Source organism: Callorhinchus milii, unplaced genomic scaffold, assembly GCF_018977255.1.
Source record: "Callorhinchus milii isolate IMCB2004 unplaced genomic scaffold, IMCB_Cmil_1.0 Scaffold5, whole genome shotgun sequence".
NCBI classification, from domain to species: Eukaryota; Metazoa; Chordata; class Chondrichthyes; order Chimaeriformes; family Callorhinchidae; genus Callorhinchus; species Callorhinchus milii.
In genome coordinates, this window is record NW_024704746.1 from 36557373 (window position 1) to 36581393 (window position 24021).

The 24021-nt window shown below is 40.7% G+C and overlaps 1 protein-coding gene across 1 annotated transcript in view; it reads right to left on the minus strand.

Annotated features, from left to right (window-relative positions):
• The window catches only part of ptprb (protein tyrosine phosphatase receptor type b), a 37727-nt gene extending 16902 nt beyond the window's left edge, over positions 1–20825 (minus strand). The window contains exons 1-14 of the mRNA XM_042335186.1: positions 20587–20825; positions 19853–20129; positions 16133–16411; positions 14937–15194; positions 14277–14540; positions 13041–13310; positions 10554–10814; positions 9739–10005; positions 8369–8632; positions 7595–7858; positions 6060–6317; positions 4583–4846; positions 3916–4185; positions 1059–1325 (exon numbers count right to left, since the gene is read on the minus strand). Of these exons, the coding sequence (XP_042191120.1) occupies positions 1059–1325; positions 3916–4185; positions 4583–4846; positions 6060–6317; positions 7595–7858; positions 8369–8632; positions 9739–10005; positions 10554–10814; positions 13041–13310; positions 14277–14540; positions 14937–15194; positions 16133–16411; positions 19853–20129; positions 20587–20643 (3520 nt within the window). The 5' untranslated portion in view covers positions 20644–20825. The remainder of the gene's footprint in view (positions 1–1058; positions 1326–3915; positions 4186–4582; positions 4847–6059; positions 6318–7594; positions 7859–8368; positions 8633–9738; positions 10006–10553; positions 10815–13040; positions 13311–14276; positions 14541–14936; positions 15195–16132; positions 16412–19852; positions 20130–20586) is intronic.
• Positions 20826–24021: the final 3196 nt, after the last annotated feature.

Sequence of the window (24021 nt, forward strand, 5' to 3'; positions counted from 1 at the left end):
AATTTGTAATCATAAATCTACGAACAAAGCATTGCAGTGACAGCTTTTAATATCCTCTCCCATTTGATCAAAGCTCTTTTGTCTTTGCTCTATCTTATATATGATCTGGGTTAGCAATTTTGAATCATTTGCTGGGGTGTGAGGGAGTATTCTATTTGAACAGCCCACAGCAGCTAACACAGTATGTGTGGCCTAAAATTCCAGGGGTCATGTGTATCAGCTTTGGCGATGCATGATTATAATGGGGAAAATCCGGTTAGCAACTGACATTATCAAAATACAATGCATAAAGCCTTCTGGGTTTCAGGACAAATGTCATGTAATGGCTTTTTAGCTTCAAAGGTGCTACTAACTGGCTTTAGAATCCCTGAATTTGAGAGGAAAATTCAGATAGTACTATCCCACCTCCCCCACCTTCACATTCCGTTGAAAAGGGCAGCACAGGCTGTCTCAGCTGCGATATTGGTGCCATCGCTCACTATGTGAGCTTTATAGAATAGCAGAGGTACCAGGGGTCTGCTGATGCCTGTGAAACTGTACCAGGCCTTTAGAAGAGAAAGAGTGAGGGAAAAGATCTGGATGTACTGGTGCTCGGCACACCCCCCCTCTGCGTGGAAGGGAGATTAATTCAGATTTGTCCTTGTTCCATCTACCCTGGGAGCCATTATGACAGGATATAAAATTTTCAGGAGTGGGGAGGGAAAGCTTTGGGCATCTAAACGCTGACGTTATTCCTGTCTGATTAATAATAATAATAATCCTTGCATTTTATATAACGCTTTTCATGTCTTCTAAACGTCTCAAAGGGCTTCACAGAGTATGCTGTAAAGTGAATTGAATGTATATTTGTGGGCGAAACGTGGCAGCCAGTTGCACACAGCGGTGTCTCACAAACAGACTTAGATTGAGTGACCAATTTATTATTTTCTTACACTATGAATGTATCAGTGCAACATATCATTAATAACTTGGAACTAGCAGAATGATAATGAATATATCATCATGCTGCTAAAGCCTTTGACAAACAGATTGGTATATTTAATGAAGTATTGTTTTACCTGTCCTTGCAAAAACCGAAGATTCATTTGTTAAGTCTCCACTATGAGTGACTATCACCAGCTTATACATTTTGCCTGGTGTCAGACTCTGGAATGAGCATTTCTCAAGGCTCTGTTTGCCATGAGACTTCCTGTCATGAAGGGTTTTATCTATATTATACAGGAATATTTCGTAAAAGTCACATTCGCCTTCTGCTATAGTCCAGCTGAATGAGAGCGTGTCCGTGTTGCTCTTTTGTACCTTCAGATCCGTGACTGATGCTGGAACTGAACACACAAACACATAATGAGCACATCTTTTATACGAGAGAAAAAACCAATGGAACAAGAATGACAACAGTTGTACATCTTCAACATTTCACGTTTCTGTAATAATCCCTTTTCAGTTCAACTTGTACTTTCCAGAGGGATTTGATTTTAACACCTTTCTCTGGGATTTTGATAGTACAGGCTCAGTACTAAAATGAAATGTTTCAGAAATTGCTCAAAGATTAATAGACTTGTAATTATGTTTAGAAAGCATTACATTTTGAAATGTCTGAATTCAGAAATTCGATCAGGAAATAATCACAATTGAGAATTGGATAAGAATGATAGCATTGACTTTAATTGTAAGCAACATTCAGTTTAGTCTCACAATTGCAATTTAATGTGCTTTATTTATCATGCAGTGTTTAATTCAGCATCATAATGGTGTCTAATATCCAACAATTCCTGCCAGTTACTGAAAATACATCATACTAGCCCATTCTATAGCACATCACATAGGAGTAGAATTCCCGATTTGATGCACTTCCAATCACCAGAAGGAGATTGTATTTGCAACTCCTGTTATGAATGATTACATAATATGTATATATTGCTTTAATTAATATACTTCTGATTTGAGGGCATCTTACTGTTGAAAGAATCATTTCGAGTTATGTTAACTCAGTCTACATATTTGATATAGTTACAATGGAAATATTGGTATTCTGTGTTTTTTTACTACCGCGCTTCAATGAATTTCTCGTGTTCTAGAGATGGGCAACAACGTTTCTCAAGGCTTAGTGGAGACCAAGTGGAGCTAATTGTCTGGCTTAATCTCAAAGATAAGCATTTCATATATATTTGCGGTATATCACAAATAATTTTTATTTACATATAAATAAGAATATCAAAAATATATTTATTATAATAATACTCCTTGCATTTGATATAACGCTTTTCACGTCTTCTAGACGTCTCAAAGTGCTTTACAGAATATACTATAAAGTAAATATTAAAGTATATTTGTGGGCAAAACGCGGCAACCAGTTGCGCACAGCAGTGTCCCACAAACAGTCGTGGATTGAGTGATCAAATTGTTATTTTATTTATTTCCTTGAGGGATTATTATCAGGCATGTGGAGTAAGGAAATTTGCCCAAGGTTTCGCTTTGCCGGGAATTGAATCCAGGTCTCTCACTTGCGAGGTGAGTGCTCTAACCACTGAGCTACAGACTCCATAATGGGGATGGGGAGCTAGTGGAGCTGGGCGAGGGTGGTGTGATGGAGTCACAGAGCCTGGTGCGGGAGAGGACACAAGATGCAGAGTTCTGGATAATCTGCAGCTTGTGGAGGGAGGAGTTGGGAAGGCTGACAAGCAAGGATTTGATGTAGTCAAGCCTACAGAGAGTGAGAGAGACCGAGGGAGAGAGAGAGAGACAGAGAGACAGACTAAGAGTGACTGAGAGAGACACTGAGAGAGAGAGAGAGAGAGAGAAAGAGTTTCAGAGTGACTGAGAGAGCGAGAGACAGAGAGACTGAGACAGAGAGACTGTAAGAGCAAATATATTAAAGGAATCCTCCCACTGAGTCCTCCCAAAAGGAGTCCTCCCACAGGTCTGCCTTTGTGTCTGACTGAGGGAGAGACTAAGAGAGTGAGAGAGAGAGACTGAGAGAGACAGAGAGATTGAGAAAACGAGATAGAGAGACTAAGAGAGACTGTGAGAGAAAATATATTAAAGGAGTCCTCGCACAGGAGTCCTCCCAGCTGAGTATAGATAAAGATGAAATGTCTGTCTGTGTGTCAATCTACATTCCATATTGGATTTTATGGTTGCAAGAGAAGGTGAAATGGATATAGCTAGTTTATATGTATCTATAAAATCTCTGCAACTATTGTATCTGAAAACACAACAGGAACAAAGTATTGTAACCTTAATGCAAAAATAAATGCTCCTGATTCTGGTTTTGGTTAAAGTAATGAACTCTGTAATATATTCCCTTTTTGAGTTGCTGTACTCTTACAAGTACATTAGTTGTGGAGGCTGCCTTGTAGTGATATGTACAGAATACTGCTTTGGGTGAGGAAGCTTACTTATGAGGTTATAGCCCATGTGGTTCATCTTAATTTATTGGAGATTATGATATGAAGGCAGGAGGGGAAACAATATTTTCTTTTTCACTGACATGACCTGTGCTTCTGAATATTTGATTTCCCTTTCATCTCATCCAACATTCAATGCATGATGCCTGGAAATAAGAAGCATCAGCAGCGGGCAGTAGGCAACTTGACTTTGATGTGTGTCGTTCAAACTAATGTCATTTGAACTGTAACGTACATAAGTGTAAAGCCTTGTACTGAGATGTTGGCATGCCTATTTGCAGACTGTGACCCAATTATGGCTGTTGAGCGGCCAGGCTGGACTCGATGTGTCAAAGACTCCAGTGAAATCTAATTTTTATTTCAGCAAAAAAGTAGATATAAGAGATCTTGGAATCTTGGATTCAATTTGCTTGCACACCATGGGAGCTGCTTTATAAACTCAACGGCCATTGTAACCTGTGGAATCTTTCTGTTAAAAAAAACTTTTACCATTAAATATGAGTTATACCTGTTCTCCCCTCGATGGTTGCTTCAGTGCTACTCAGCCCTCCGCTGACAGTATAAACACTGATTTTATACTTTTTCCCAGGGATCAGGTCTTCGAACTTGTGCCCCCTGATGGATGGCAACACAGATACGTTTGTGATCAGAGTTCTCTGCTCACTGAGGAGTTGCAGGCTGTAACCTTCTGAAACACCAGTGGCTGTTTGCCAGGACACCACCAGGGTAGAGGTTGTGTGTTTGTTATCAACAGTCAAACCTGTGACTGAAGCAGGGGCTAGACAAGAAAGAGAAATGAAACAAATCAGCAGGAATTTTAATGTTACATAAAATGTTGGGTTTATTGGTAAATTTACCAATTTGTTTATTAATAGATATAAAGTGTCAGGTAACCTATGGATTTGATTACTAATAGGTGTAAAGCGATAGGTATATTTATCTAGTAGGTGTAAAGTGTTGGATACATTTATCTTTTAATAGATATATAGTCTTTGGTATATTTATCTATTGATAGGTGTACAGTAATGGATATTTTTATCCATTAATAGGTCTAAAGTATTGGGTATACTTATCTATTAATGGATATAAAGTGTTGGGTAAGTGTATCAACTTGATATATTTTGTACACCAGAGAAGATAAGCTAATTACAGGAGACCTGTGAGCATTGTCTTACCAGTGCGTCCAAATGCTGTTGAATTATTGTGGAGGTTACCACTGTTTGACTGAACGGTAATTTGATACAGGTCTCCAGCCTCAAGGTCATTGAAGATGTACTCGTACACATGTTTCAGAACGCTGTGGGTAGAGATCTGGCGACCATGGTGAAACAGAATCACAGTGTAGCTGTCCACGTCACCTCCTCCGTGAGACCAGTTTACCTTCAGGTTCTTGGTCATTCCATTGTTGGAAACGTGGATGTCTTTGACTGCACTGGGTACTGTAAGAATCAGTTGCAGAGGATTTTAGTAGTTACACAAATACATGATACACTAACACATATCCAAATAATAAAACATGTTTTGTGTTGGCATTTTTCTAACTTTGTTTCCTGAAAGTGCAAATTCTTGCTGAGGTAGTTTCATGATTTTGGTAAATCTCACTTAAATAATTATCCTTTGTGTGTGAGCACAGTCAATCGACATCAAAAGACTACAACAACAACAACTTGCATTTATATAACGCACTTCACATGGGGTAGCTTCTCGGAGTGCTTAACAGTGGTGGAATGGAAACATGATAAAGGTCTCCAGCCTCAAGGTCATTGAAGGTGTACTCAAACACATGTTTCAAAACCCTGTGAGCCGACATTTGGTGACCCTGGTGAGATAGGATCACAGTGTAGCTTTCTGCATCACCTTCTCTGTGAGACCAAACTATTGGAAATGTGGAGGACATCAAGACTGAGGTCATTTCCACTCTCACCCGACCTCTACACATGTACTTTGCAACAGGAATTCACAGATGATGATCAGTTATGGGAAATTTGGCAGGTCCTAGATATTACTGTCTGCCAAATTTCGACTGATCTCCTTTGAAGTAATTGCACCTCCAATGTCTCTTTTGTACTACATGCTTTTCAGCAATTGTGCAAATTGAAATGAACCATCATGAAAAACACAGCGTTAATCAGGTTCGAGACTCATAATTTGCACTGGTCTCAGCAGGGCATCAGTTCATAACTGCTCCAGTAAAAATGCAGGTCATGCAAATCACTTCAGCCTCTGCTAGACGAATTTTTAAGAGACCACTGTTAATTACTATCAAAGAGCCAGTTGTACAACTGGTTCCTTAATAACATTAAAAACTCACCAGTTCTAGTTAGCAGAGTTCTGAGCTGCATTTAGTTGTGCAGAAAGCAGAAATTTTCTCTGCCCTTGGCCAATTTGATTTCAGAGTGAAGCATAAATCAAGCTTCTCACTCTGAATCAATGTGTTTTTGGAAGTGATAACAAATCACACCAGCAGTATAAATTGAACATAATTTGGAAAACAAATCCCCTGCCAATAGACCTACCATAGCATGCCATTACTGCTAACACATGAGACAGAATCACTCTGTTGCAAAATTAACACAGTTCCTACAGTTTACATTTATATAAGGTAGAGATACAGTTTTACGTTAGCATAGGGTGTCTGTGCATTCTTTTTACCTGTCCGTCCTTTTGTAAAGGAAGCAACGTGCAGATCCCCAATCAGGGTCAAGACTAAGATTTTGTAGAGACGCCCAGGAGTTAAGGAAGTAAACTGGTGTGCTGTGCCGCTGAGTGTTATCGTAGGGAAAACCTTCATGTCATTGAAGAGCAGTTCAATCACGTAGCGATCCACATCCCCAGCGGCTGCCTCCCAGGTAACGTTGAGAGTGTCAGTGCTCCTGTCAGCCACAGTGAGGCTCTCAACAGCGACTGGAACTGCTCAAACAACATAACATTTTCATTGTGGACGTCAACACTCTTAAAGTTACATAATTAAAAAGGCACTTTAGAAGCACCAAACACCAAAGGCTAATCACTTTAAAGGAACATTAATTCAAGGACTTGTACGAGGTGCAAACAAATTAGATTGAATTTAAACTTGACAAGTACAGGGTGACCAAAATGTCGTGATAATTGCCCTATTATCCAAAAAAACTCCCCAAAATATCATTTCTTGAAGACTTATTAGACACTGTAATGGTATCATGACTTTTTGGTCACCCTGTATTAAGCTGCTGAAGGGAAAGGGGAGGATCAATATGCTGGTGGCTTAACCAACTGGGTAGCAAATGCACGTCATACCAGCAATTCCCCACCTGCTCAATTTCAAACAGTGAGGCCAATTCACTCCAGCCACTCTCACTGGATGAACGCAACTCAATCGCCAACGGACAGCAGCAGAGATTAAGATGCTCTCACCCGCCAAGATTGATACATTAACACAGAAGAGAATCACCTCTCCTCCCCCACCCAACCCCCCCCCCCCACACCCGATGGCAAGCCCGAAGCAGGATTGCCTAAATGCTTGACTAGGAAATAATACAACGCATGAGATGGGCTCCTTAGAGAAGGTAAAACATATTTTTTTTTAAAATGAAGTGGTAAAGGAAGCATTAAAATAAAATGTATGGTGATGTCATTGAGATTTGCCATTAGAACCTTTCCTTACTTTCAAAACTGTTGCAGTTGAATCGTAGGTGAAACATTGCATAGAGTGGCTATTATTTTCTCTGCAGGAACGCCATCAGCACGGCAGTTACTGATAGTCTTCACGTTTGTGTAAATTGGATAATGCACCTTTATAAAAGTGGTGCTAGAATATCTCTCAGTGTGCACTGAGAACTATAAGCATCTGCTTTCCATGAATGTAGGTTTCGAAATAAATAGATGAGATGATGATGGACTCTAATTTAGGTAATAAAAAAGGTAAATGTTTGGGGGTTCTCTAGTGTATCTTTTCTAAGGCTGATGTCATATGAAGGTAGGAATATGTCATCTCTGCCCAGGGTCATACAAAGCCTGTTGACATTTTTTAGTTTTTGTGCGTGTGTTTCTGCTCTACCTCTTCAAAAATGCAAACAAAAACCAACCATTACGTGAAATTGAAATAATCTTATAGCAAAATGATTCCAAGGATAAACTGAACTTGAACATTTAATATTCTTGAAAGCTGATGGTTCTGTCGATGGACTACAGGGGGATTTCATACTTACATGTCTGCGAGGTGGTTGAGTCATGTGCTTCGTATTCCCCACTCTTAGTGCTGACTGTGATGCTGTAAACCCGTCCTGGAGTTAAGTTGAAGAATATGCATTCCTTTTCAGACTTGGGCACAATTAAACTTTTGCTGTAGTTGTAACTGTTCTTGATTGTTGCTATGTATTTGTCCAAATCTCCCGTTGCGTCCAACCAAGACACCTTCAGGTAATCGCTCCTCCCGGAATTGCTGACGGTGATTCTTTGCACAGCCGCAGGTTCTGCATAAATCAGAAGATTTTACAAGGCCACTTGCTAACATCCATAAGTGAGAGTCATATAGGCTGCTCTCTTGCACCTCCTCGTAATAGTTTTACACAGCAACATATGCAGAGGCCTAGAAATGGTGCAGGGAGATTTAAAGGGAAAGTACCACATAATCTATCAACATAATAGGGTAGTACTAAAGTGCAGTGGGAGCACTAGGGGCTGTGACTTGACAATACAATACAAAGTTACTTTTGTATAGTGCCTTTCATTTTGGGAGTACATCCCAAGGCGCTGGGGCAGACACATACCTTCCTTCCTGCACCCTTTGGAACAGTGACAACCCAAAAGAGCCCAATAAATACTTAGAAAGGAATTGACGAGAAAAGATTATCCAATGCCTCGATTCCTCCCCCTTGCCCCCCACGCCATATGTTGGAGCTTTACAGTTTCTAATAATAGATAACATCTGAGCATTTTGAAATTGATTTCCGAGTGCACTCAACAGTGGAGTAGCTACCTACTTGTGCGCTCCTGTGTAACTGTGTAGTTGTCGTACTTCCCAATTCTGGTGGTGACGTTCACATCGTACAGCCTTCCCGGGATAAGGGAGCTGAATGAAGACTCAGAACTGGTTTTGGAGACAGTGTGAGACTGGACAACATTACCGTTGTGGGACAATGTCACTAAATAATTGTCAACATCCCCAATTGCCGACAACCAGGACACGTGAAGGTAATCACTGCTTCCACGGTTACTCACTCTCACCATGGACACACTTGAAGGAACTGTGCAGAGATGCAAAGGAAAAGGACAGAAAGATCAGCAAGCACCATTATAAGCTGTAATGGAATTTAACATAATAACAATACAATAACATGCCTTTGTAATTCTCACACATGGGGGAAAAATCTGATGTTTCATAACATTACAGATACAATGTGATTATCACATATATTCTGAAGCATCACCTTGTTAAATTTTTCCTCTCTAGAATTATAATTATTAATATATCTTAGAATAAAGAGGGATTTTAGTGAACTGTAGAATAATTATACTACCACGCGTTTGAGTGCATTACTCTAGTTTGCCTCAATTCGGTGTAAGAAATTCAATGGAAAGATAACACCATTTTGCTTTAAACATTACGCTATGTTTACTTGATTCAATGAAAATGAATTTAGGTCATTTTGTGACCAAGACATCCTTCACTGAGCACTGTGCCCTCTGGTGGTGGTAATTGTGAGTTTTAGCTTAAGCATTTTGAAGAATCTGGATGGTATTTATTTTATTTTCTCTTAAGGAATTGATTTTGAAATGTGGCAGGAACATTAATATTCTAGCTGACCACTACTAATCTGTCACATCAAAGATATAATTAAAACATGTTTTATTTCAAGTGGTATTGTATTTCTGCCACCCTAAAAGGGCTGTTATTGGCATTGTGGACAGGCTGATGAAACAACCACTTCATCTTCCCGCCCACCTATAACCCTAGTCTGTTTCAGAGACAGCCCTGCACCAGTGACATACGTCTTGGGAGGACGTCCCAAGACACTGGACAGTCAAGGATTTGCACTCAAGCTGGGGCTTGGTATCAGGAGCGGTGGAGGGCAGGGAAGGTGCGGGTAGGAGGGTGACCGAAGGTACGGTCGAAGAGGAAGGTCTTGAGATAGGCCTTGAAGGAGGCCCCGGGATTAAATAGCTTGGAATAACAGTCAAACTGAACAATTGTTACATTTTATTTAAGAAAAAGGCACAAGGCTTCAGTAAGACCCTAATTTAAAAATAAATGCACATGAGCCAGATGATTCAAAGCAGCTCACTGCCCCTTCACACAGATATGGTTTATCGAGAACAGTTCATTTCCAGAGTCACAATCCCTGTTTCATACCTGTTCGTTCTTCAGCGAGCGATTGCCTTGAAGCAATGCCTCCACTGACTGTAGTAACAACCACTGAGTACAAGCCCCCGGATTTCAGCGAGTGAAACAGGTACTCATCCGTTACATTCGAAACGGTTTCGTTTTTGATGACTATCTTTTCATGAATGAGATGGATCTGGTAATAGTCAAGGTCTCCAACGGCCCTGGTCCAACTGGTGTGTAAGCTGTTGATTGTGCCCTGGTTTGTCACATGGAGGCTAGATACTTGGGCTGGGACTGAAACAATCAAGATCAAAACTGGGTTAGAGAATCAATGAAAAAGTTTCTTATGTCATCAGTTAATTTTATGTGGTTATGTGTGTGTATGTGTGAGTGTGTGTTGTTTGCCTTAAATGTTTTGTGTTGTTCTGATGATGATGATGAAATTCTAATTAAAAAAAGCCAACTGCAAAAGAAAAACCACATGCTTAGCAAGTTTAAAAGGAAAGGCCTTGCTCAATTACAGTGTCTTTATACTATGGTAAATTCTGCTAAACTGCTGGTGAAACCTGCAGGTGTTACATCAATTGATTACCGAAATCATTCCATTGCACCAGCGTGTAAATTGCACCACAAGCTTTGTTGATCATGTAGATTTGAATGAAGGAACGTAATTTTTCAATTACAAGCTGATGAAATTCTTCAAATGGTAGGTTGTATTCTGTGCATCTAATACTATTTTATACCATAATCAGTTGTTTACTGTTGTATTTGAGGAATCAGTTATTGTTCATGTAAATGTTAAAGAAAAGGCCATGCATTTGCACAATCTGGCTTTTGTTTACCTGTTCTTCCTTCTACTGAGGCAGATGTGTTAAGATCGCCACTAATGGTGGTAACAATGACTCTGTACTTGCGCCCAGGCACCAGATCAGAAAAGGTGCACTCTTTAACGTCTTTTGCTAGAGTTTTATTCCTGACTGTCATTTCTCTGTCCTTTAAGGATATAAGGTAACTTTGCCATTCAGCCACCGGGGTTGCCCACACGACACTGAGTGTGGATTCATCTGTCTGCTTTATTCGAAGGTCAAGCACTGGTTGAGGAGCTGTTCAGTAACATAAGGCGAAAAAAGTAAAGTCCAAATATTGTGGAATTTCAAAAAGGAAATGTTGTCAAGTGAAAACATTTATAATTACAATAATCTTTGCATTTGACATAGCGCCTCATCACATGATCGATAGGTCTCAAAACATTTCACTGGCTATACTGTAAGTTAGTTTAACAATGTATTTTGTGGGCGAAACAGTTGCATACAGCAATGTTCCACAAACAGCCATGGAGTGAGTGACCAATTTTATTTGAAGGATTGTTAAAGAAGGAGCACAGGGGCAGTAGATAGGATATAATACAGTGAGCTGCAGAGCCAGGAGGAACCAGCCGATGAAGAAGGCTGACCCTATTGGTGTCAAAGCTGGTCCCAGTTTGCAGTGGCATGGCTCTGAACCAATGCTTATATGGAATTAGCTCCTGAAGTAAATCTGTTTTGGCATAGCACCAATTTAGCACCAGTGAATCAAATGGATTACAATGAACCCCGGATGTCAAATTGTGTCCAATTTTCAACACTGCTTCAGCCTCAATTGTTACTATAAACAGGCTATAAACTATACATCCTCCAAGTCAGAAGTCAGACATATCCTGCACTGTATTAACCAGCTATTCAGTATAGACCCTGCCAATATCATGTGGAATGAGCACGATCTGGGACTTCAAACAAGCCTGCTTGAATTGATTCTACATTTCAAACACTTTGTATCTCAGAACCCAAAGGTTTCTCTATTAAAACTCTATTCACTTCTGCCTGGTTCTGTCATAAGCATCATGAATTTGCTGTAAACACTGTAGCAAATTCCTTCATGCACTTTAACATGATTTAAAACAACAGATCTAAAGTGACAGCTGGAGCGAAACAGGGTCTAGAGTCAGGGTCAGGCTGTACTGTCTATCTTAGCTTTGAGCTGCATCCTGCCAAGTGACCTGGTTAGGAACCTGGTTAGACCTTGCATATATTCACCAGGTAGCTCAGGGCCATTTGGGATTTGAAATTGATAAAATGGCGAGCCTGAACTTTAGTTAATCTCTCCTGCTTTCCTATTTATCACAGCTGGAGACCTATGGGCATAAAATAATAATACTGATATTTGATAGAACCCTCATCACACTGTCGTGTCTTGTCTCTAAGTGCTTCATACATTGTACTTTGACATTTAGTGACTGTTATGTAGGCCTGGATGAGTTAAATAATAAACGACTCGTAGAGGGAGTTATTGAATATCTCGTACACAAATCCAAATTTCTTAAGAAGGAAAAACTAGCTATTTAACTTATTACAGAGATTTTAAATTACATCAAAAACAAAGATTGCTATAATCCATCACCTTTACCTTTATGAAGGAACATCGCCATTTGCTATTGGGAAGAAAATAATATTGGGCATAAAGCTACATGGGATCTCGTGTTATTAATTTAAGCAAACTCTGACTGTGGCAGAAACATCAGATACAGGCTGGATTTTTAGAATAATGATGCTTGGACATGGGGTAACCGTATCATGTATCTATAGGTTGTCATCCTCAGCAACATATGAGAAAAATGATTTAATCAACTGTGGAGCAGTGGATACAAATATAATGTTACACATGTTTTACATCTTTGGCTTTGAAGAGTATCTGTTCACACAGGGGGTTGTGAGATGTAGAATATTCAGTCTCAGAAAGCTGTAGAGGCAGAATCATTCACAATGCTTAAACGAGGGATTGAGGGATAGTTGAGTAGTAGAGGTATTAAGGGGTATGGAGGAAGATCTAATTCAACAGAACAGGCTCAATGGGCTCAGTGGCCTCCTCCTGGTCCTGTTTATCAATATTGAAATTTTCATGGGTTGGATGGAGTCCACGGATCCTAGGTTGCCCTGCTATGTGGAATGAGTGGACCTGATGGGCTGAGTAACCTTTGCTCATTCAATGCATTCTATTTTTGTTCACCTGAGTCTAACCTGCTATTGCTGACAGCAGGTGCTGTGCTGACATCACTGACATCATTTACTTTGATGAGTCATAAAGTTTACGCCACCAAAATAGTGTAAAAACTGCAGCATTACAAATGTTATCTAAGTGGAACAAATCTCTTATACATTAGATTGTACAGAGAAAGTACTCATCCTGTATTGGTAAAGCACTCAAAATAGTACTATTCATATCATTGCAACAAATGGAGCAAATATATATATATATATATAAAAAAGATGTTTTGGTCGCTATATACTTCTTACCAGTTCTCCCTTTGCAATAAGCTTTGTTTTGATGTGTTCCACTCTCCACAATGACTGCAGCCTCATACAGTCGTCCTGGGATGAGTCCTATGCCCTTGATCGTGTATTCTCTGATCTGTTTCTTCAACGAATCAGTCAGAATAATGAAGGAGTGATTGAGGAGCTGGAAGCGGTAACTATCCCAGTCTCCAGCAGGGGGCAGCCAGCTCACTTTCAGAGAACTCATTGAGCCGTTGCTCGTCATGATCAAGTTTGAAACAGGGTTGGGAACTAAAGAGTTGAAAGATGTTCAGATTAAATGATTTAATATGCAAGCTTTAATTTTCATCCAATAACAAAGAATTACGCAAATATGTTTTTTTTCTCCCAAAAATAAAAATCCTCAAATGTGGCTTTAACATTTGCTAAATAAAGGATTACTGTCGAATTTTCCTTTCTTAATGATTCTTTTTCTACATGTTAAACAAAATCAGCGCATAAACAAGTCTGCTTTACACACTCAAATCAAATCAGATGTTTTTAAATGTTTTTGTTGCTGATATGTTTCCTCATTGTAATAATACAATGAATACTCTTAAAATGATTGGGATGATGGGGTGAAGGGGAGTGGGGGGGGGGGGGAGTCAGTAACAAACTTTGAGAGTACCAGTAAATCTCAAGTGGTTTACAACTGTCATCAGATCGCTGCAGGAAACCATTCCACAGTACGGTATTTATATATAAAATACTGTACAATTTTATAAGTTGGTTACATTCAGTGCTCCATCTGTTAATTTTGGCAACAGCTTTCTGTTCGGATGTTGACAGCTGGTATGTTCCAGGCAATTGATGTTGTTTACACTGAAGGATTAACTGTTACAATATTATTACTTCAAGTCTATCATTAAAGAAATAGTCTGAAGATCATTATTGGGAACATCTATGTTCTAGATGACCATAGAAAACAAACTGGTAACCTTAGATGTTAATCCTGATGTGAAAAATGCAACCTTAGTATTGAAACACGACTTTCTGTTCTACTTTTATTGCTAGTTTGGTTGCTCTCTCTTGAGACAGATTACATCTTGTTTCATTAAAGAACTAAGCTATTTCAATATGTTGTTATATCACAAGTTATCCCTGTCAGAATTAGTGATATTGAAAGACAAATATTTTGTGTCATTTACAAATACAGATCATCTTATGATACGAAAGTATCCTGGTTCTGGGCAATTTTACTTCCAATTAAATTCTTACCTGTCCTGGCACTGCATGAGGCGCTCGCCTGTAGCTTGCCTCTGATGGTGGTAACAGTGATGTTGTATAACCGGCCCGCGGTTAACCCTTCAAAGAGAGTCTGTGATATGCTCGGCAGCAAGGCCTTGTTTTTGATCACTGCTCCGAGATAAAATAGTTTAACAGCATATGAATCTACATCACCCTCCGCTGGCTTCCAGGACACCAGGAGGCTATCCAGGCTGCTGTTGTTTGATGCTGTCAGAGATGTAACTTTTGCTGCAGCTGAAATGGGAAAATACCGTTAAATACACTAAACAGGAAAATACATGTTATTAGTAATTTTGATGATCAGATTGATTCAGGATGCACACGCACAAATAGGACCATACATACTAGTGAGGGAGAACTGATAATAACAAGTCACTTCCAAAGGACTTTCGAAATATAAAATAATGTCCTCTATCCCACGCGAATCACATGTGAACTCTTTGTGAAACATCTGAGTTATTCACATTACAAATATTATTTGACCTTTGTTCAGTGGAAAAACTCCTGTAATGAGGCTTTCTACTTCAATCTCATTCATTTATGTTTCACTCTCATAGGAAACGGACAGACTACAACCATTACGCCAAAGTTAATGTTAAGTGTAAACTCAGCACTGATTCTCTGAGTTACCTGTCTGGACGGTTTGGGAGCTAGGATTTTCTTTGTCTGCCGCCACACTTGTCACACTGAGATTGTAGAGTCTTCCAGGTGTCAATCCAGTGAAAGTGTGGCTCTTTGTCAGGTTTGAGACAATGTTCTGCTGAACCACACTTCTTTCATGGTTCAGTAAAAGCTTGTAACTATCCACCTTCCCTGGACCTGGGATCCAAACTGCGTTGACACTATCCTTCTTTGCAGAAATCTGCACATCCTGCACCTTGGATGGAACTGAAAGACCAAACCTGAATAAATAATTCTGTATCATTGTTTGTCCATACCATTTCATTCTGAAGTAGTTTACTACATTGTACAGTATTATATTTAATTTGTATGGTTAAATGTTTTTTTAATTGCTTAGCTTTGTAAAGAATCTATAGAAATGATAGACCAAAGTTAGCATTTAATTAAGGGATCTGAGAGAATTCATGAATTTGGAAAATTAAGTTCTAAAAGCTTTTATATGAACCTGAAGAAAGCCTTTTTTATTTATTTTCTATTGATGACATGTAAAAAATAGATGTAGAGCTGCAATTCCATTGAAAAAAAGATGTTAATAGGATATTGTGATCCCATTTCTCATAGAATTGAATTGATGGTTCGTACCCTCTACAAATTCTAGGCTGATCAGGTATTTGGTAATACAACTAGAAATCCTATATTCAATACAATGCCCTAGGTTTACTACAATTGTGTTACTTTTGTTTATCAGAAAAGTGACCAAGGTGATTTGTTACTCAAATAATTGACCGCTAAGCACTACCTACTTCTTTTAATAGTAGTTTAAAAAACAAAAGTTATTATTATTTGATACCTCAGTATGTGTAGCTGAAAACCAGAAAAATATAGAGATCTCGATATGGTGTAAGTAACAGGTTGTGCTCAATTAATGTGTCCTCCAAGTTACTCCTTAAGATTATTATCAAATTGAAGAGTGGAGCTAACCTTTGCACATTTTGATCCCTGATACCCCTAATGTCATAGGAGATGCTGACACAGTATATGAATACACAGTGCACAGCAAAAAGATTCAATGTCAACTCACCACTCAAAGTAGACCAGATGATTAGCTCTCAGTAACTAGTTAACCTCACTCACAGTTATGACATCTCTTACTCGTTTGCTCTGTCAGAGAAACAGATGCCTTTTCTTGCAATTTTACAACTTACCGGTGGATCCGGAGGTTTGGAGTTCATCACAACTCCTGCTCCCAGCGAGTGTCTTTATGGCAAAACTGTATCTACTTCCCGGTGTCAGCTTTAGGAACGTGGCTTCTTTCCTGGAAGAGCTTCCTGGAATCTGGAGATTCTGAATTTCTCCAGTGTCCTTCCCAAACAGGCTGATATCATAAAAATCGACATTTCCTGGAGGTGGAGTCCAAGAAACATGGAGACTGGTGGAAGTTGTCTCACTTTCAATTATATGAAAGTTTTGGGGTTTTTTAGGATCTAAAACAAAACCAGTAAAGATAAGATGAATATATACGTATATATATTTCACCCTCATTCCAAGGACACAAAACTGCCTTCTATTTGTCTGTTTCTTGCCATTTCAAAACAATTTTTACTCTGTTTCTTAACAGTTATTTTCCCAAACGCTTGCCAGATGGACAGGTTGTGTCAAGTAAGTGCTTGGTTGTTACATCTAAAACCATGGTATGCGTAAGCTCTCCAGTGCACTGTGTGCTGATAATTGAGACTAGGCCTGAGATTTCAGAAGAGATCAGTTCAACTGCAATAACTGACACATATTCAGCAGGTGGGATTGATCTTATCAAATCACTGTAGCTAGGTAACTGAACTAACAAAATACAATGCAGGGGTTATTGCCGATCAATTGGTGCACATCATGGGGTGTAATAGAAACCCAGCAAACAGATAACCAGCTAAACATGAACCAAAAATGTACTCCAGATTGCAGCTATCTGGGAATCCACAACATTTGGTCATTGGCCTATTTCATCGGCTGTGCAAGGACACGGAAAATGAGTATAATATAGCAATAACCGTTCTGCCCATATCTACTTACTGTCTAGCAACCAATTTATTTTTGTGCCTATTTGCTTTTTGTCCGTCTTTCTTGTCAAGTTTGTGAGATGCAGATGTTCTTGAACACCCAACAAGCTTAGATGATACTCAAGTGATCCTTGAAGAGGATCTGTAAAGTTGATTGACCATGTATTTCGTACACAATCTCCCCCCGTCCCCACGATAACAACAACAACAACAACAAATTACACTTGTATAGCGCCCTTCACGTCGGAAAGACGTCCCAGGGCGCTGGAACACACACACACATACACTTATAGGTATCAGAGTTGCAGCAGAATTGCGCCCCCTTTTAATTTAGTTAATGGTAAGGATGTTCTAGACTAAGTTTGAGAAATAACTTTTTGCATTCAGCCTCGTCTTTGATCTCAGATCAGAGGAAACTGTTTGAGGAGTGGTGACCTTTGAAGCAAATCAGATCTCTCCAGATCCAAGTCAGATTCATTGAAATCTTTCAATACTTTTCGCCTCCATATTTGTGAATAAGCGCTGATTCACTGATGGGTGAATCATTTCTCCAGCAGTTACATTGTTGTGAGTTAGTGAAATGGGCCCCAGCGACAACAAATAAAAAGCTTCCGTAACAAAATCAGGAAGGTGATTCAATTAAATCATTATACAAATAGACTAAAAGAAGTGAGGGAATGTAATGTGCCTATCGCTAATAACATTTTCTTAAAGTAATCAGTACCTAAAGAGGCCTTAATTCAACGATGCTGAGCAAAGCACATTTATCAGCACATTTTCGCTCACAAACTATCAATTCACTTTACTGTGAAATACTTTGAGACATCTTGGCAACGTCATAAGACTCTATATTAAATGCAAGGATTATTATTATTATTACCACTATGATATTATCTTCACTTGTTGGACAGATATATTCAGAGTCCAAAATATGTTAATTTCTATTGCTTTTGATTAAAATTTGCTGAAATATAAACCACCTTACTTGAAGCATGCACATGAACTGTATATTTGGCCCACAAAATATACAGTGAATTCACTTTACAGTATATTCCATGAAGCGCTTTGAGACGTTTCGAAGATGTGATAAGGCGCAATATCAAACGCAAGGATTATTGTTATTATTTACTAAGAATAACAGAGCACGTTGCTACAGTATACATCTTCTACCAAATAGAAAAAAAGCACAGTGATAACCCCCGAGCAATACAGTTCATGTGGGTACACCAGTTCAGCAAAGTTTGCGTGCCTTCGAAGGTACATTTCGGAAGCACATTAGTTACTTATCTAATCAATTAGGCCACGAAAATAAAACACTTGGTTTTGCTAACAACTGCTAGAACAAAGGAACAATGTGCTTAGGAACTGGTGGGGTTCAGACGCCATTGGCCTGAACCAACTTGAAGCCATTTACATTGTTGCATGTTTAGGTTTGGGCATCTCTCCAACACGACCGCCACGATTCTATTCTGCCTTGCCTTTAACATCTGTATGCATGTGCACGCTCCAAATAAAAGTCTATTGTTGCAACAAGATTGTGTGTAAAACAAAATACATTCCCAAAGGGGAATATTGGGATTCAAAATCACGCTCTCTTCGAAAACAGTGTTCCCTCTTGGGGGCTGGGATTAACACAGTCCACAATATCTAGGTATTTATTAGAGAGCGAAACAACGAGCCTGATCTGGCAAGCCATGTATTCTGTAAAATATATATTATGTTTTTATGTACGCTTTTTGAATAATAAGATATTGGAATTTCTTTTCTCTTTCACTGGAGTGAGTGTAGTTCTATGTATTTATACATAAAACAGACCTAATACTGTATCTATGACTCATGAAAAGTCTAAATGTTTGAAAATAACTCTGTATATGTGTATATATTTGGTACAAATGGAGCCCTATATATACCAACCTAAACAACACAGTGAATACACAGTTGCCTTTTCTGGGAAACAACACTAATATATATATGCATATATATATATACACACACACACACATTTGTATAAAACTGTCGATCCCAGCCTACCCTTTCAGTTCGGATCAAGAGTCATATCTCAAACGTTAATCTAACTTGCTCTTTTCGGATTTGCATTGCCAGCATTTTAAGTTCAGACTTTTACCAGTCGTGGTTTTTCTTTCCAACAAATAGGAAGCTCGTGTGCCCCCCCCCCACCCCCCCCCCCCCCCAGCCCATCCCAATACAAAATCCAGGTGACAGAATGGTTATTGAGGGACTGGTTGTTGCCAGTCGTCCGAATGCGGGTATTTGGGTACTTCACACCACCGATATGGGTAGGAAGATGGATTGAGCTGAGGATGGGGTGGCAGTGGGGTGGCAGAAGCCCACAGCTGGTTGAAGGGCATTAAACATGCCACCCCTAGTGGCCTCCCAAGAATTCACTGGTGCCCACAATATCTCCCCTTTGGGAGAGGGTTTGTGTGTGTAAGGAGGGATGAATTTTCTTTCTTTCTTTCTGTGCCACAAACTATTCAAGTGAATAATTGCAGAATGCAAAAAAAAAGGCATCCAGTGGTGGTGGAGGAGGGGTGGGGGGTGGGGGTGGGGGGGAGAGGAGGGGGTATTCGAACGGCAAGCAAATGCGACGTGCAGTTTCACGGTGAAACAAAGTGCATTTGATTTGAAAGAAAAGTGAGAAAGGAATTGCCCAAAGCATGTCTACAAACTCCCATCAAAATACCCCGAGATGTCCAGCAGTGAACTCACCAACGATTGCTGAATCCTGAAATGAAAAAGAGTAGGACATGCAAACAGATCTCTGCCTAAGCTTTGGGTTTGCTCGTCCCTTTCTCAAAAAAAAAAATGGGTGGGGGGGGGTCTTGATGTGAGATGTGGCTTCATCAGCCTTACCTGTCTGCAGGGATAAGTTTGCCGACAACCCGTCTGTAAGTGAGCAAATCCGCAGCTGGTACAGCGTCCCCGCCTGCAGTCCCTTCAGCTCGCACTCGCAGTGGTCCTGCCAGTCACAGGCAGGGCTGCAAGTCTGGGTCCGGCTCTGGTTAAAGTTGTAGGACACACTGTAGTTACAAGGACTCCCCGCGCTGGTCCATTGCACGTAAATAAAATCCCAGGACTGTCTGGTCTCCGTTACGTTAATGCTGCATTTCACCGCTTCCACAGTCCCATACTGCAGCCATAAAACAAGGGATGGGTGGGGGGGGGGGGGGGGGGGGGGGGGGGGGGGAAGGGGGGAAGGGGATGGGGTGGGGGGGGGTAAACAACAACAGCTCATTGAATCGACAAAGCCTTCTTTCCAGCCTCCGAGGAGGAAATCTACTGCATGTGAGTCGCAAATACATCCTCAACTCGACTTTGGGTGAAAAAAACACACGAAGTGATTCTTTAACGGCTTCCAGACGCGAAAATAACACGACAGACAACAAATCAGCAATGCGGGGGGGGGTTAAAAAAAAAACGGGTGCATTAGTTGTCAGGGGTGTGGGGGGGGGAGAGAAAGCAGCGTTAGTTGGCATTGGTTTGGTGGATGTTGGCTGCGAAGCTGCAGCGTTAATTGAAGCAAAACCACGAGCCCCGGTTAAAGCCCCGCACAGGGAGCGGAGGCGCAGGGTTTTGCTGGAGCTCACCTTGACGAGAGAGGACGCCATCCACCATAACATGAGCCCCGTTTCACATCCCAGCATTGCGTTTGCGGTTCTTATCCAGCGACCCCCACGGGCTCAATAGAAAATAACGCACATGGCCAGAATATGGCACGAAATCCCTCGAATGAAAAAAACTCTGCACCTCTCCGGGCTCCACTTCTCTTATCAATCCAAACAACTTGGGGAGACCAGTATGGCAGAAATCTTCACCCACCCCCCCCCCCCCCCTCCCCCACCCCCAACCACCCAAAAAAAAAAAAATAATTCTTTCCTTCCCTTGATTTGTTTTGGGGTTTTTTTTCTCCTCCTCCTCCTCGGCTGGATCAAGCGAACAGACCACTGGAGTTATCCATGTGTGTGGTAACAGCGAGAGAGAGAGAATAGCCGGTGGGAAGGGGATGTTGATGGAGACGTGCGGTGAGATGTTGCAGAGAGATGGTTTGGAGTGCGCTCTGCGGTTCCCACGCTGCCATTCTGACCCGGTGACTCGACTGAACCGTTTCCATCGACTTCCTCAATCAAGAGTGAATTTCCTCGCCTCTTTCCAAAGTATTAATCCAGACCCCGAGACCCAAGACTTCAGTCTGTGCCTGACACCAAGAAACAAATACCCCCTGGACTACTTGGTACAGTGTGTGGCTCAGAGGGAGGTGGGAGGTGGGAGGGGGTTGGGGGGGGAGGGCGAGTCGCAGCGATTTCTCTTCCAAATGATTTCCCCTTTCCCTCTGGTTTCACTGTTCCTGCCCAAACTCTTTCACGTCTCCCTTTCTCCACTTTCTCTTCTGAGATCTCTTTTATCTTGACTTTTCGGGCACACCCTCCCCCTTTCTCCCCCTTCGCTGTCTCTCTCCTTCAAACTTTCTTGGCTTTCCAACTTTCTCCATCTGTTCACTCTCTCTCCCCTCCCATTTTGTCTTCGTCTATTTTAACTCTTCCATCATCCCCGATTGGCTTCTTGTTTGTACCTTCTCCCCTCTCTTCTCCCTTTCTTATACTCCCACCTCAGATTTTTAAAAAAAATCTTTTTATTCCTTTAAACCCATTTCTCTCTCTGTCTCTATCTCCGTGAATCTCATCTCTGATTTTTTTTCTGCTACATATTAAATCTATTTTCTCCGCTTTCCTTTTGGTCTTTTCGTTTTTTTTAACGAAAAACTCTACACTCTTAACTTCCCTCTGTTCTTCGCACTTCTACTATTTCTCTGAGTTTAGCATCTTTCGCTTTCTGTTGCCAACCTGTTTCACAATTGGTTTCCCAATCTTATTTTGCAGATTGTCTATATAAATCTGCAATGAAACCCTCCACTATATTCACACACACACACACACACACGATCCTCGATGCAGTTGATATTGCAGTCAGCGATTCAAAGCGAAAAGTTTTATTGGGACATTTAATTCATTGCATTCTTTGCTTCTCCCTCAGCCAAGCAAACACTTAACAAAATGCTCAGAATTTAAATCGTGGGACTTGAGAAACTGCACCGTGCAGCAAGCAATCATCCCCTGAGCTCGTCAATCGGGATGTTATGCTAAGGTTGATAAAGTAAATTGTTTAGATATTTTACCAAACTTACTTGTTCTCAGTGGAAAGCCAAACAATAGAGTGGGGGGATTTGTTGAGCTCTGAAATAGGAAAGTGCGGATGTCAGGCTGAGGGAGTGGCGGGATGTGCTTTAATAGTCTGGATGGTTTCGCCCATACACTTACCCAGAGTTTCCTGTCATTTTTCTAACCTTGATTTGAGTTTTTNATCAAGAGGAAAGGGCTTTGCGGAACATTTGTCTGGCAAAGCTCTGAACTTGCACATTATCCCGCCCGTCGAGTTATTTACAACTGAACCAGACGACCAAAGGCAAACAATGAGGTCAATGTGGCGCGTTGCCTTTTTTTTTGTCTAACTTCAAAACTTTTTACAAACTATTTGCAGACACAACGTGTTGTGCTCTGTACTGCGCCCATTGTGTTGGAACAGCGCACCCCACACCCCCTTTTAAAACGAGACAAATTATTTAACTACCATAACATCAGACTCGTTTCTGGTTTAAAGTATGTTAAAACCAATTTGCCAATCAACTTTTTTCCCCCCTTAAATACTTAATTCATTCCCCAAACAGCTCGGGAAGCAGTCATGACCAAAATTCGCTCAATTCATCTTTGTGCAATATGTGAATCCTTAAATCCTCTCTCACATTGCGACTATATTACTGCAATAATAACCCCGACAAGACTTCTCAAAGCACCTCACGGGATTCACTGGAAGGTCTAGTGACTGTGCTTTGTAAGCAAAATATCTGATGCTATCTGAACACCCTATTCACCCCACAACTGGTGGTGGCGTGTTATATGTAGTATTGCGATCGCTGTATTCATGCACCGGGATCTCTGAGTTTTCACATCAATTTGGACAGTTCCACGAAGTTATCGTTAATCCAATAGGTGTTCAACGAGTAAGTAACTATCCCGCCACCCTTTGACTTTAACATACAACTTATTACCACCACCACATCCAACCACAAGGATAATGTGCTTTGACCGTTCTCTGTCGTTTGCGGTTTTTTGCAGATTTCTCCAACAGAAGGGAAATCAATCACTCCACTGAATGAGCCTAAACTAAACAAACTGCCGATGTGAGAGGGATCGCTTTGGTAGCTCTGCAGCTATTGGGGAAGAAACCCCCTCACTGCGAGCGAACTCATCTTCGCTGCACTGTCCACAGTGCTCGGGATTTCACTGACTGTTGTTCACTGACTCCCGGGAGAATAGTTGCTGTCAGAAAACAACGGAGGGTTTGAGAGAGAGAGAGAGAGAGAGAGAGAAAAAACAGCAACAATGACTGAACTCTCACAACCTTTCTCGAGGATATGCGGCGGACGCATCGCATTGCTGTCAAGAGTCTGGTCCGTGACATTTCCACACTGCCAATAGGAGTCCTCATTGGGAGTCTCTATCATCCGCGTAAATTGGCCAAACGTACCAGAGAGATGACCTGTAGACGTGATTCTGCCCCCACCCACTCCCCCGCACACGTGGAGGAACATAATACGACGGAGTCTCGATGTTATAAGCCTGAATGACAGAACATTCATTTTCTCTCAGGGTGGTTGTTTCCCCCCCCAAAAAAATAATAATAATAACACTTTCCATACAATCATCTGGAAACGCAGTGAACAGGAATTCTGGTCACTCGCACACACCGACTTGTCATTTGTTTCTCACACTGTAACACTTTGAGGCATTATTATCCCATTTTTTTTTAAAAAAAAATTCGTGTTGGGGGAAGGTCTGGTTTCACTTTATATCCACCAGTATTTTTTTGGGGATGTAATGCTGCTGCACTATAATTCCGTTTGGCTTTTTGAGCTTCAGTCACTAAATTACATTTCTTGTATCTTATACACTCGCTGCTTTACATCT